The 12,628-nt window shown below is 36.3% G+C and overlaps 1 protein-coding gene across 4 annotated transcripts in view; it reads right to left on the bottom strand.

Annotated features, from left to right (window-relative positions):
* VPS8 (VPS8 subunit of CORVET complex) overlaps window positions 1-12,628 on the bottom strand; it is a 252,839-nt gene that overhangs the window by 108,629 nt on the left and 131,582 nt on the right. For all 4 annotated transcript variants that reach the window (XR_010409242.1, XM_054504291.2, XM_054504292.2 and 1 more), the window contains exons 31-33: window positions 9,285-9,367; window positions 8,478-8,562; window positions 7,616-7,714 (exon numbers count right to left, since the gene is read on the bottom strand). Coding sequence is in view for 3 of the 4 variants with exons in the window: in XM_054504291.2 (XP_054360266.1) it covers window positions 7,616-7,714; window positions 8,478-8,562; window positions 9,285-9,367 (267 nt within the window). In the remaining variant the exon portion in view is untranslated. The remainder of the gene's footprint in view (window positions 1-7,615; window positions 7,715-8,477; window positions 8,563-9,284; window positions 9,368-12,628) is intronic.

The following is a 12,628-nucleotide window of genomic DNA, read 5'->3' on the forward strand; positions in this document are numbered from 1 at the left end:
GAACAGAGCAATGAAACCATGAGCTGGTTCTTTTTATTTTTTTTTAATTAATTTCTTTTTTTATTCTTATGTTAATCCCCATACATTACATCATTAGTTTTAGACAAAGTGTTCCATGATTCATTGTTTGTGCATAACACCCAGTGCTCCATGCAGAATGTGCCCTCCTCAATACCCACCACCAGGCTAACCCATCCTCCCACCTCCTCCCCTCTAGAACCCTCAGTTTGTTTTTCAGAGTCCATCGTCTCTCATGGTTCGTCTACCCCTCCAATTTCCCCCGCTTCATTCTTCCCCTCCCACTACCTTCTTATTCTTCTTTTTTTTCTTAACATATATTGCATTATTTGTTTCAGAGGTACAGATCTGAGATTCAACAGTCTTGCACAATTCACAGCACCATGAGCTGGTTCTTTGAAAAAAATCAAAATGGATAAACCTTAAGGCACTCATCAAAAAAAAAAAAAAATGCAGCAGGCTCAAGTAAACAAAATCAAAAATGAAAGAGGAGAAATAACAACTGACACCACAGAAATACAATTATAAGAGAATATTATGAAAAATTATATGACAATAAATTGGACAACCTAGAAGAAATGGATAAATTCCTAGAAACATATAACCTCCCAAAACTGAATCCAGAAGAAATAGAAAATTTGAACAAACATAACCAGCAAAGAAATTGAATCAGTAATCAAAAAACTCCCAGCAAACAAAGTCCAGGACCAGATGGCCTCACAGGTGATTTCTACCAAACATTTAAAGAACAGTTAATACCTATTCTTCTCAAACTACTTCAAAAAGTAGAAGAGGGGCGCCTGGGTGGCTCAGTTGGTTAAGCGACTGCTTTCGGCTCAGGTCATGATCCTGGAGTCCCTGGATCGAGTCCCGCATCGGGCTCCCTGCTCGGCAGGGAGCCTGCTTCTCCCTCTGACCCTCCCCTCTCTCATATGCTCTATCTCTCTCATTCTCTCTGTCTCAAATAAATAAATAAAATCTTAAAAAAAAAAAAAGAAGAGAAAGGAAAGCTTCAAAACATATTCTATGAGGATATACCAGTATTTGCTGACACCAAAACCAGATAAAGACCCTATGAGAAAAAGAACCACAGGCTACTATCTCTGATAGATACAGCTATGAAAGTTCTCAACAAAATACTAGCAAACTGAATCCACCAATACATTAAAAAAATCACTTACTATGATCAAATGGGACTTATTTCTGGGGTGCAAGGGTGGTTCATTATTTGCAAATCAATCAACGTGATTCATCACATCAATGAGAAAGGATAAAACCATATGACCATTTCAATAGATGTAGAAAAGCATCTGATAAAAGTACATCTGTTCATGATAAAAACCCTCAACAAAGTAGGTGTAGAGGTAACATTTCTCAATGTAATAAAAGCCATATATGAAAAATCTGCAGGTAACCTCACACTCAATGGTGAAAAACTGAGAGCTTTTCCTCTAAAATCAAGAAGACGACAAGGGTGTCCACGCTCATTACTTTTGTTCAACAAAGTACTACAGGTTCTAGCCACAGCAATCAGACAAGAAAAAGAAATAAAAGACATCCAACTTGGTAAGGAAAAAGAACTTTCACTATTTGCAGATGACATGATACCACATATAGAAAACCCTAAAGACTCCACCAAAAGACTACTAGAATTGATAAATGAATTCAGTAAGGTCACAGGATACAAAATCAATATATAGAAATCCACTGCATTTCTATACACTAATAATGAAGTGGCAGAAGGAGAAATTAAGAAAACAATCTCATTTACAACTGCACCCAAAATAATAAAATACCCAGGAATAAATTTAACCAAGTAGGTAAAAGGCCTGTACCCTGAAAACTTTAACACAGTGATAAAAGAAACTGAAGATGACAAAAACAGATGGAAAGATATTCCACATTCATGGACTGGGAATACCAATATTGTTAAAATGTCCATACTACCCAAAGCAATCTATAGATTTAATGCAATCCCTATCAAAATACCAGTAGCATTTTTCATAGAACTGGAACAAATAATCCTAAAATTTGTATGAAAGCACAAAAGACCTGAAGAAGAACAAAACTGGAGGCATCACAATCCCAGATTTCAAAACATACTACAAAGCTGTAGTCATCAAAACAGTACAGTACTGGCACAAAAACAGATACAGAATAGAGAGCCTAGAAATAAACCTATTATTACAAGGTCAATTACTCTTAGGCAGAGGAGGCAAGAATATCCAATGGGAAAAAGCCTCTTCAACAAACGGTGCTGGGAAAACTGGACAGCAACATGCAAAAGAATAAAACTGGGCCACTTTCTTACACCAGACACAAAAATAAACTCAAAATGGATTAAGGACCTAAACGTGAGACCTGAAACCCTAAAAATCCTAAAAGAGAGCCCAGGCGGTAATTTCTCTGACATCGGCTGTAAGTAACATTTTCCTACATATGTCTCCTGAGGCAAGGGAAATAAAAGCAAAAATAAGCTACTGGGACTACATCAAAATAAAAAGCTTCTGTACAGCAAAGGAAACAATCAACAACAAAACTAAAAGACACGCTACAGAATGGGAAAGATATTTGCAGACGACCTATCCAATAAAGGATTAGTATCAAAAGTACATAAAGAATTATATAACTCAACACTAAAAAAAACCAAATAATCCAATTAAAAATGGGCAGAAGACACAACAGACATTTCTGCAAAGACAACATACAGATGGCAAACAGACATATGAAAAGTTGCTCAACATCACTTATCATCAGGAAAATGCAAATCAAAACTACAATGAGGTATCACCCCACACTTGTCAGAATGGCTGAAATCAAAAAGCACAAGAAACAAGTGTGCATGAGGATGTGAAGAAAAAGGAACCCTCGTGCACTGTGGTTGGGAATGCAAACTGATGTGGAAAACAGTGTGTAAGTTCCTCAGAAAATTAAAAATAGGGGCGCCTGGGTGGCTCAGGTCATGATCTCCAGGTCCTGGGATTGAGCCCTGCATCGGGCTCTCCGCTCACTGGTGAGTCTACTTCTCCCTCACCCTCTCCCTCTGTGATCCCTCTCGCTCTTGCTCTCTCTCAAATAAATAAATAAAATCTTTTAAAAAATACATTAATAAAAAAATTAAAAATAGAGCTACCATATGATCCAGTAATTCCACTACTGGGTATTTACCAAAAGAATACGAAAACACTAATTTGAAAAGATATATGCACCCCTATGTTTACTGCAGCATTATTTACAACAGTCATGTATATATACACAATGGAATATTACTCACTCATAAAAAGAATAAAATCTTGCCATTTGCAACAACATGAATGGAGCTAGAGAGTATAATGCTAAGTGAAATAAGTCAGTCAGAGAAGGACAAATACCATATGATTGATTTCACTCATATGTGGAATTTAAGAAACAAAACAAAGGAGAAAGGAGAAAAACCAAAAACACAGACTCTTAACTATAGAGAACCGATGGTTACCAGAGGGAATGGGGGTAGGGGGATGGGTGAAACAGGTGAAGAGGATTAAGTGTACACTTATCACAATGAGCACTGAGTAATGTATAGAATTGTAGAATCACTATACTGTACACGTGAAAGTAACATAACACTGTATGTTAACTATATTAAAGTTAAAATTTAAAAATAAATAAAAGTATAAAAGGTCAAGAATAGCCAATACTCTCTTCAAGATTTATTACAAAACAACAATATTTAGTAGTGTGGCACTGATGCAGAGAGAGACAGAACAGTAAAGCAGAATAGAGTGCTGAAAAACAGATCAAACATATAGATCCTTGATATGCTTATGACAAAGTAGCACTGCTGAGCAATGGTGAAACGCAACTTTTTAAAATAACTGTTGCTGGGAAAACTGGACGTCCATACTTTGAAAATTAATTGGACACCACTCTTATACCATGTACAAAAACTGCTTTCAAGTGGACCTAAGATTCAAAGACAAAAACAAAATAAACAAGAAAGCTTTTAGACAATAATATAGGAGAATTTCTCCTTTAGTAGAGAAGGAAAAAATTGATGATTTGACTACTTAAAAAAAAAAAAAAAAGAACCTTTCTTAAAAAGAACCACTGAAAAAAGCCATAGAGTGGAAGATATCCACAATATATATCACTGAAAAAAGACTAACATCCAGGATACATGATGAACTCCTATAAATCAGTAAGTACAAGAGACATTCTAATAGAAAAATGGGCAAAATACTTCAACAAGCACATCACAGAAAGGGAATTTAAATGGCCAATAAACAAGAAGACTATCAATCTCATTAGTAATTAAGGGTATGTAAATTTCAAACATAATAAAATATCATTATACATGCACTAGATGGGCAAAATTTTGAAGTCTAGCAAGAATACAGAGCTAATGGAAAATCTCATACAATGCAGGCATCTGGTGAAGTTTAATGTATTTATCTCAATTAACTGGCAATTATATGCCCCTAGAGCAGAAATTATCAAATCTTAGCATGCATCAAAATCACCTGGAGGGCCTACTGAACCATACCACTGGGTCCACCTCCAGAGTTTCAGATAGACTAGGTCTGAAGCGAAGACTGAAACGGCCTTTTTTTTTTTTTTTAAAAGATTTTATTTATTTATTTGACAGAGAGAGAGACAGGGAGAGAGGGAACACAAGCAGGGCGAGTGGGAGAGGGAGAAACAGGCTTCCTGCCGAGCAAGGAGCCCGATGCGGGGCTCGATCCCAGGACCCTGGGATCATGACCTGAGCCGAAGGCAGAAGCGTAACGACTGAGCCACCCAGGTGCCCCTGAAACTGTTTTTTAAGTTCTCAGCTGATGCTGTAATGCTAGACTGCCCTCAAGAAATGTTGTGCTTAAGATGCATGTATAAGTATGATCATGGATGGGGACGCCTGGGTGGCTCAGTTGGTTCAATGTCTGCCTTCGGCTCAGGTCATTATCCCAGAGTCCTGAGATCAAGTTCCACATCAGGCTCCTTGCTCAGTGGGGAGCCTGCCTCCCACTTCCCCTGCTTGCTCAGTCTCTCTTGGACAAATAAATAAAATCTTTAAACAAACAAACAAAAAAGAATGCTCATGGATGGATTTAATAGCCCAAAACTAGAAATAATAGAAATGTTCACTAACAGTAGAAATGAATAAATTTTAATATAATTGTAAAATGGAATACAAGAATTAAAATGAACCACAGCTACCTACAACAAAATGTACAAACTTCAAAGAGTAGAACTTCATTTATGTAAAGTTCAGAAAAAGGCAAAACAAACATGTCGTTTTAGAGATGTAGGCACGTGAAGTAGCAGTATATAGAAAGGCAGGAAATTATCAGAAAAACCAGGATCCTGGGCATATCAGGGAAGGCAAGAGAATGTGATCAGGAAAGGATACACAGAAAGAGTCTCGGGTATTGGAAATAACTTGATTTCTTGATCTGGGCCTAGGATGTTTGCTTTTTTAAACGTGTTATTAAACTGCACATTTGTTTTATGCACTTTTGGGGATGTTTTCTATATTTCAAAATGAAAAATATTTTAAAGATTTATTTATTTATTAGAGAGAGAGAGTGTGCACATGTGTATGAGTGGTGCTGGGGGGGAGGAGGGAGGGAGAGAATCTCAAGCAGATTCCCTGCTGAGCGCACAGCCTGGCACGGGGCTCCATCTCTGAACCTAAGACCATGGTCTGAGCCAAAAGCAAGAGTCGGATGCTCAAGTTACTGAGCCTCCCAGGTGCCCCAAAATGAAAAATATTTTAAAAAATCTAATGAAGCATGTTTTGTCCATATTGGAAAAGCCACTGAAACTAGAGATTCTTTCCCTGGAATCCATAGACCCAGTCTAAGAATAGCTTTTAGGTGGTCTGTGGATCCCTGAAATCATAAACAAAATTACGTAGCTGTGTACATGCACAATCTTATGCACGAGGGGTCCAAATCTGTCATTAGATTCTTGTAAGAGGTCTATAACCCCCAAAGTGTGAAAAACCACTGATCTACACACTGTGTCTACTGTCAGAAAACTCTGAGTACTTTTCCCTCTACACATTGAATGTTGATTTTATTCACATTACTGAAGCCACAGAAGTTCTTCAAAAAAAGTCTATATATTTGTAATTGTGGCCTTAAGAGATACGAAAAAGTTCAAGGTGAAAAAATGTGCAGATGTGGGGAAAAGAATCAGCAGAAATAATTGTGCAGCAAACACTTCTTGTTTCTCCAGTATGAGTTTTCTGCTGAGTCATTTGTTTACTCATTAATTCATCACGTTTCACATTATGCAGAGACATAGCTTCATTTTCGGATGTCTGGAGTCCATGTGCTCAAACCACTGCATAATGCAGATGAAGTGAAATGAATAAGAAACCATAATGCAACTATGGAGACAAGGGACTGATGAAAGGAAAAAGAATACAAAATGATTAAAGGAAAAAAGATACAAATGAAAATCGAGAAAGGTTTCCTTGGGTTCTTTCCACCAAGATATATTCATCTTATTGTTAGCAGGAATAGGGTAACATTAAATAACACGTATGTTCTCAATCCTACAGATGAAAAAGCATAGCAATTACTTCAGACCACATATCTGGTGACGGACTGCCCCATCCTTCACAGCACATGTTTCACATAAGATGCTGTGCACATTTCCTATCTCTCTAAACTTTAAAACTGTCAGGAACTAGAACAAAGAATTCACGTAACAAGCAATGTTTCCTCAAAGTTTCAGAGCTCATTCTTTTTTATCATTTTCCGTATGTATAACATTTTTTTTAAAGATATCGAATAATCACATATCTTTCACCACATCTCTAAACCCATTACCAGAAGTTCCCCCATCAGCTGATCCTTGCTACAAGGAAAAAAACTTTGTAGATTTGTTATCTCCAAAACTAGTATTACCTCAGCATCTTTCATTAAACTTTTTTTTTTTCAATTATTAGTGATCCATAAAACAGAACAGATTCAAAAAACCTGCTAACTCTGTTGCAGTGTACATGATGAATCTAAGGTACTAACGTGAGGACTGATTTTGGGGCCCCTCTTTAGAATGCACTGCGATCACATGTTCATCACACATGTATCAGTCTCTCCATTTAGGCATCTATAAGCTTGTTTTTTTTTTTTTTTAAAAAGTTCTTGCTCCAAAGTCAACTCCTGTATTCTTGTAACACAGCATACATAAACAAAATCAGAATCATCACTCTGTTACATAGGAGAGAGAAATACATCAGAGAGAACAATGCATTAGAGTACTGTTTGTAAAATTCCATTGGGTGATTGGGGTGAACGGCTCCCTATCACATTTTAGGGGGGGAAGACCAAAACTACTCTCAGAGCCATTCTAAGGTTCTAAGAACCCACTAATATTCCAGTTTGTCATCCGGCTGACTGAACTTGGGTTCTTTTCAGAAGTCATGATATGATAAATTGTATAGGACATGGACTTTATGAATACAACTAAAAGGTGAAATAATCTGAAAAAGATGTTAATCCTCAAGTAGATCAACTTAACATGACACCTGCCATTACTTAGTTAGCATACACTTAATTTGGGAGCTATCCATACAAATGGGGAAATTTAACAAGTTTTATTGAATCAGCACCTCTATATGATCCATTGCTTTCTGCCATACAGACTGCTTCTCCTCTGCACTGTGTCCAGGAATGGATAAGATATTGTGAATGTAGTTAAAGACTTCTTCCTGAAGAACACGAGACAATACAACTTATTCATTAATTCACTCAAGCAATAGTCAGTCACTATCCACTATCTGTACTAGTCTTGGTAAGTATCTATTATTTGGAGCTGGTAAACCATTTGTAGATAAACTGCTGGAAAACTGACACTAAAGAGAATGAGTTTAATGTTTAGGGTACACTCTTGGAAGTTGCAAATCCATTCCAATTAATTTTGGTCTCAATTTCACTAACCAAATGAGGGAATATCATATACTTTTATCTTTGGTGGACCCTATCCACATTCCTAATTTCATCTCATATCACTCTTGCCCTTCTCTATTATCCTTATCCCTATCCTGGAATACTTTTTTGCTGGCTCTTTGCTTGACTGGCTTCACCTCAAATTCCAAAACTCAGTCTCTATGTCACCTTCCCTGGCTGCTCTGTAGAAGTCAGTTTCCCCAGTATCTCCTAAAGTTGCACCCATTTTCTCTTCACTCATCACATCTGTAATTAAGTATTTGGTTTCCTTACTGTCAGTCTCCATCACTAAACTGTAAGTTCTAAAGTTGTAGCAAATATATCTGTTTTAATGATCGGTGTATACCTGGCTAATAGTAGGCACTCAACAAAAACCTGGTGAATAAATGAAGAAAACCTTGAATCAGCAAACACATGTCCCAACATTTCTACTGAACAGCTATACCTACTTAATAGTTATTTCTACTCAATAAGGGGAGGGGAGGACTGAGTAAGAAAAAAGGGTAAAGCAGTATCATAGCTCACCTCCCTTAGCGGGTCACGTAAGTAGCAATCAATTATTTTGTCATATTGGTGTTCTCGTTCATACATAAACTCGCAAATTTGATAGCTAGAACATAAAAGGAAAAACTTCAGAGTACCAACAGGCAGGCAGTTATTAGCTTATTGTTTCAAGAAGTTTGCTTACAGAGGTTATATTAGGGAAAATGAATATAGTAGGTGTGATTTCTACTGTGAAATGGAAGTTATAGTATCTAAGGGAGAGGAGTATCTGCCATTCCTCTAAATACAGGTTTAAAATGCTACTGAACATGAATATTATGTTTATAAGAAATTTAAAAGCTGGGTACAAAATAAGTGTTAAAGCAACAATGTGTTACATAAAAACAGTTAATATATGAGTTATCAATTAACTATGTGAAGTTTCTCTGTTCAGAAATGAAATATTCAACAAATGAGATAAATAATAGTGTTAACATATTGGACCTTACTTGGTATGTTAAATTCTGCACTGTTTAGAATATGTATGAATAAGTGACTCAAAAATCTATAAAATAATGGAACTTTTAAGTAAACAAAACTAAAATTATAAATCATAAGACTTATTTCATTTTCATACTAAAACAAATGTACAAGGACTTCAAATTTACTCAGTGTTAATTTCTGCAAATGTTACTTAATTTCTAGACTCGAAAGACAAAAACATTTAGGTTTTTTGTTGTAATTTGCATAGCTTCCTTAATTAAAAATTGGCAATGCATCAACTGGCTTCCAGTTAGAGAAATGTAACTTAGTAAATGGGAATTAATGTATAACTTAAAAACCACTTACAATTCTGCTTTTTCTGCCATCCGGATGAGCCGACTCTCTTCAAACTGAACTATGCCTCCAGCCTGCAGCAATTCTAAAAGGACCTGAACATTTAAAATAAACAAGTAAAACACTCTGGAATCCACTTTTATTTACTAGCTCCGTTAAGAGTCCACTGAGTCACACAAACCATAACTTTTTTTTTTTTTTTTGTCCTTATTAGTTAATGTTTTGGCTTGGCTTTCCCATGTATGAGGTACAGAAAACTACTATTATAATGATGATGATACTGTAATTAGGTCTTATAAAAAGATAAATGGCTCTATTTTTCAAACATGGAAGGAATGCCACGGTGTTTGTAGATAAAGCCTTATTAGAATATCTAATTAACCCTCCACTAAGCCAAAAATGTCCATATATTTATCTGGTGCTTTTATGTCTCATGGTTCTTTAAAATCTATTGTCCACAGGTAGTATCCATGTTTACATGTTAATTTCTCTACTTATACTTAAACATTGGGGTTTCTTACAGCAGCATTATTCACAAGAGCCAAAAGGTGGAAACAACCCAAATGTCCACCAATGGAGGAATGGATATACAAAATATAGTATATGCATATAATGGAATATTATTCAGCCTTAGAAGGGAATGAAATTCTGACACATGCTATAACATGGATGAACCTTAAAAACATAATAGTAAAATAAGCCAGTCACAAAAGGACAAATACAGCTTGATTCCATTTATATGAAGAACCCAAAGTAGTCAAATTCACAGAGACAGAAAGTAGAATGGTAGTTGTCAGGGGCTGAGGAAGGTGGCAATGGGGATTTATTGTTTAATGGGTAGAGAGTCTCAATTCAGGAAGATAAAGGTCTGAAGATGGATGGTGATGATGGTTGCCCAACAATGAGATATACTTAAAGCCACTGAAATATACACTTAAAATGGTTAAAATAAATTTTATGGTATATATATTTTACCATAAAAACAAACAAAAACACTGGGGTTCATATAATTAATTTTTACCACAACAAGCAGATGAATAAAAAAGTGGTTAGGATGTTGAGACTGAATCATCAATATTTTTAAATAAACCTCAAAAGATAACAGAAGCATTACATAGTCACTAGAACAATTGAGGAAGCTTTCTCTTATATTTAAGTTCAAGATCCAAAGTAATATGCCCCTTCCAGAACTTCAGGAAACCATTTAACAAAGTATTTTTCTAACACAGGAAACTGATTACTTTCAAGTTAAAGAAAGACAAAAAGGGGGAGAAGAAATGAAACCTATCCATACTTTACTTTTCAGAACCCTAATTCAGTCCATTTTGAGCACTATGATGTACTGTTATATAGAACTATGGAGTGAACCCATCTATTGGGAGCCTCAGTTTGGAATACCATAATAGAAATGTCATTGCTGAAGCCAGTCTTACCAACTGAACAGAGCTGACTGTTATATTTTCAGGAATTGTGTAAGCCAGTTGTTGAGCACAGCAATTGTTAAATAATAATTAAAATTTTAAAAAGTAATTAATATGCAAAACTCACCACTTCCTAATTATTTTACTACATTTTACTGTGTATGCTCTTGAGGTTAGTTACTGCATCTGTAGGGTGGAAATATTATGTAAGGGTGTGGCATCTCTTCCCAGTTCTATGCTTAGTAACATCATGTTGGTAGGCTGAAATCAGCCATGAGGGGAGTACTTACACTATGGAAATTAGCAAATGCTGTAAAAATCAAGTGTTGCTGTATTTTTAAAGGGGTGTAAAACAAACAAAAAGAAGAGTACGTGACACAGAGCCCATGTGCCCCACAAAGCCTACAATGTTTACTCTTTGGCCCTTTACAAAAAAAAAAATTGCAATCCCTGGGTAAGAGAGTGATGAAAATAGGCAATCAAATTTAAAAGTGTGCATGTCATAGTCATTATACTGTGAATAGCACAAAAAACTAAGGAATTATTTTTCTAGTATTCAAGAACTGATTGAGCACAGAAGTCACTTCACTGATGAATGTGTGAGGTTCTGTCATGCTTTCACTGTTGTGCCTTCATCTTATTCATTTAAATACTGAAAATATCAACCAACATTCGTATCAGAACTACACCTGGGGAAGCAGTTGTAAAATTTTAGCAGCATACCACCAGAAAACACTCAAAAATACTGCAGACACAAATTTTTATATATAACACATGATACATGAGTGCTGGATTAGAAGGTATGGAAGTGGGTTCTAATTTTAGTTATGCATTTGAGCAATTTACTGCATCAGTTTTCTGTATTTCTCAAATGAGTTGAGAAAAAAACCTAGTCTCAAAAGGGACTTCCAAAAACAGAGCATTACTATACGAGGATTACTTTTCAAAGTTTGACTTTTATGTTTAGATTTGATTTTTATTTCTGTTTAATTATTTATATTAAAAGTGTTTATCATTTTATATAAACACCATGCAGCCCATGATTCACTTTTCCTGCCACGAGAGAAACAGGGGCAAAGTGAGGGGTCCACATTATCTGTATTCAATATAATTTGAGATAACCAAAATTTAACAGCTGTTCTCGCCCCAAGTTAGTCTGCAGCAGTCACTGGGCCACAGCTGTGCAGAGAAAAGGGTCACTGTTGCTATCCTATGTTCTTTGAGTCTCAACCTTGCAGCTGTTGAGCACTATTACCATAAAAAAAACACCAGCGTAGCTCTCCAAGTACTTCTATTTTGTAGCTTGCTTATCTGACAAACTCTGGCCATCAATGTAGCTTGCTTATCTGACAAACTCTGGCCATCAATGTTAAATAGGCTCTCTTAATGCTCACAGTTATAGTAGGTAAGCTTTGAAGGAATCGTACTCCTGCAAGAGACGCTCAAGAAAGTGGCCTAAGTAGAAAGAAGTGGTAATCAAACAGTTACAATCTCACAGCGATTAGTGGAGGGACAGATGGATTCTAGTCCCCAGCAATGTTTACCCTAATGCAGGGGGGCTACAGAACACTCCTTAAAGTTGAAGGGGATCCTGCAGCCTTTCTGGTTCAAAGCCATAGCAGCTAGGAGTGGGTATCAGATAAACGGCCGGGGGAGAAAGGACACAACAGGTGTCAACTGCTGCTACTTCATGGAGAAGGATGAGTAACTCTCTTTGGTGTCATGCTGGATGCAAGACAGGTCCAGCCTGCCTAGGAATTTAGTCTGATATAAATTCTTTACAAAGGTACCTCTAACAACCATCCACACTATTTCCTGGTTGCCACTATCTAGCTGAGTATTAGAGTTTGGCACAAGTTACTTTCCCTTACGTTTCATGAGGTCTAGCACAGAAGCATTCTTTCTAGCTTATTCTGTCCTCTTTCCCATCCTTTA

Source organism: Mirounga angustirostris, unplaced genomic scaffold (genome assembly GCF_029215605.1).
Source record: "Mirounga angustirostris isolate CCGP_5_RB_7025 unplaced genomic scaffold, mMirAng1.0.hap1 SCAF_1, whole genome shotgun sequence".
Lineage (NCBI taxonomy): Eukaryota > Metazoa > Chordata > Mammalia > Carnivora > Phocidae > Mirounga > Mirounga angustirostris.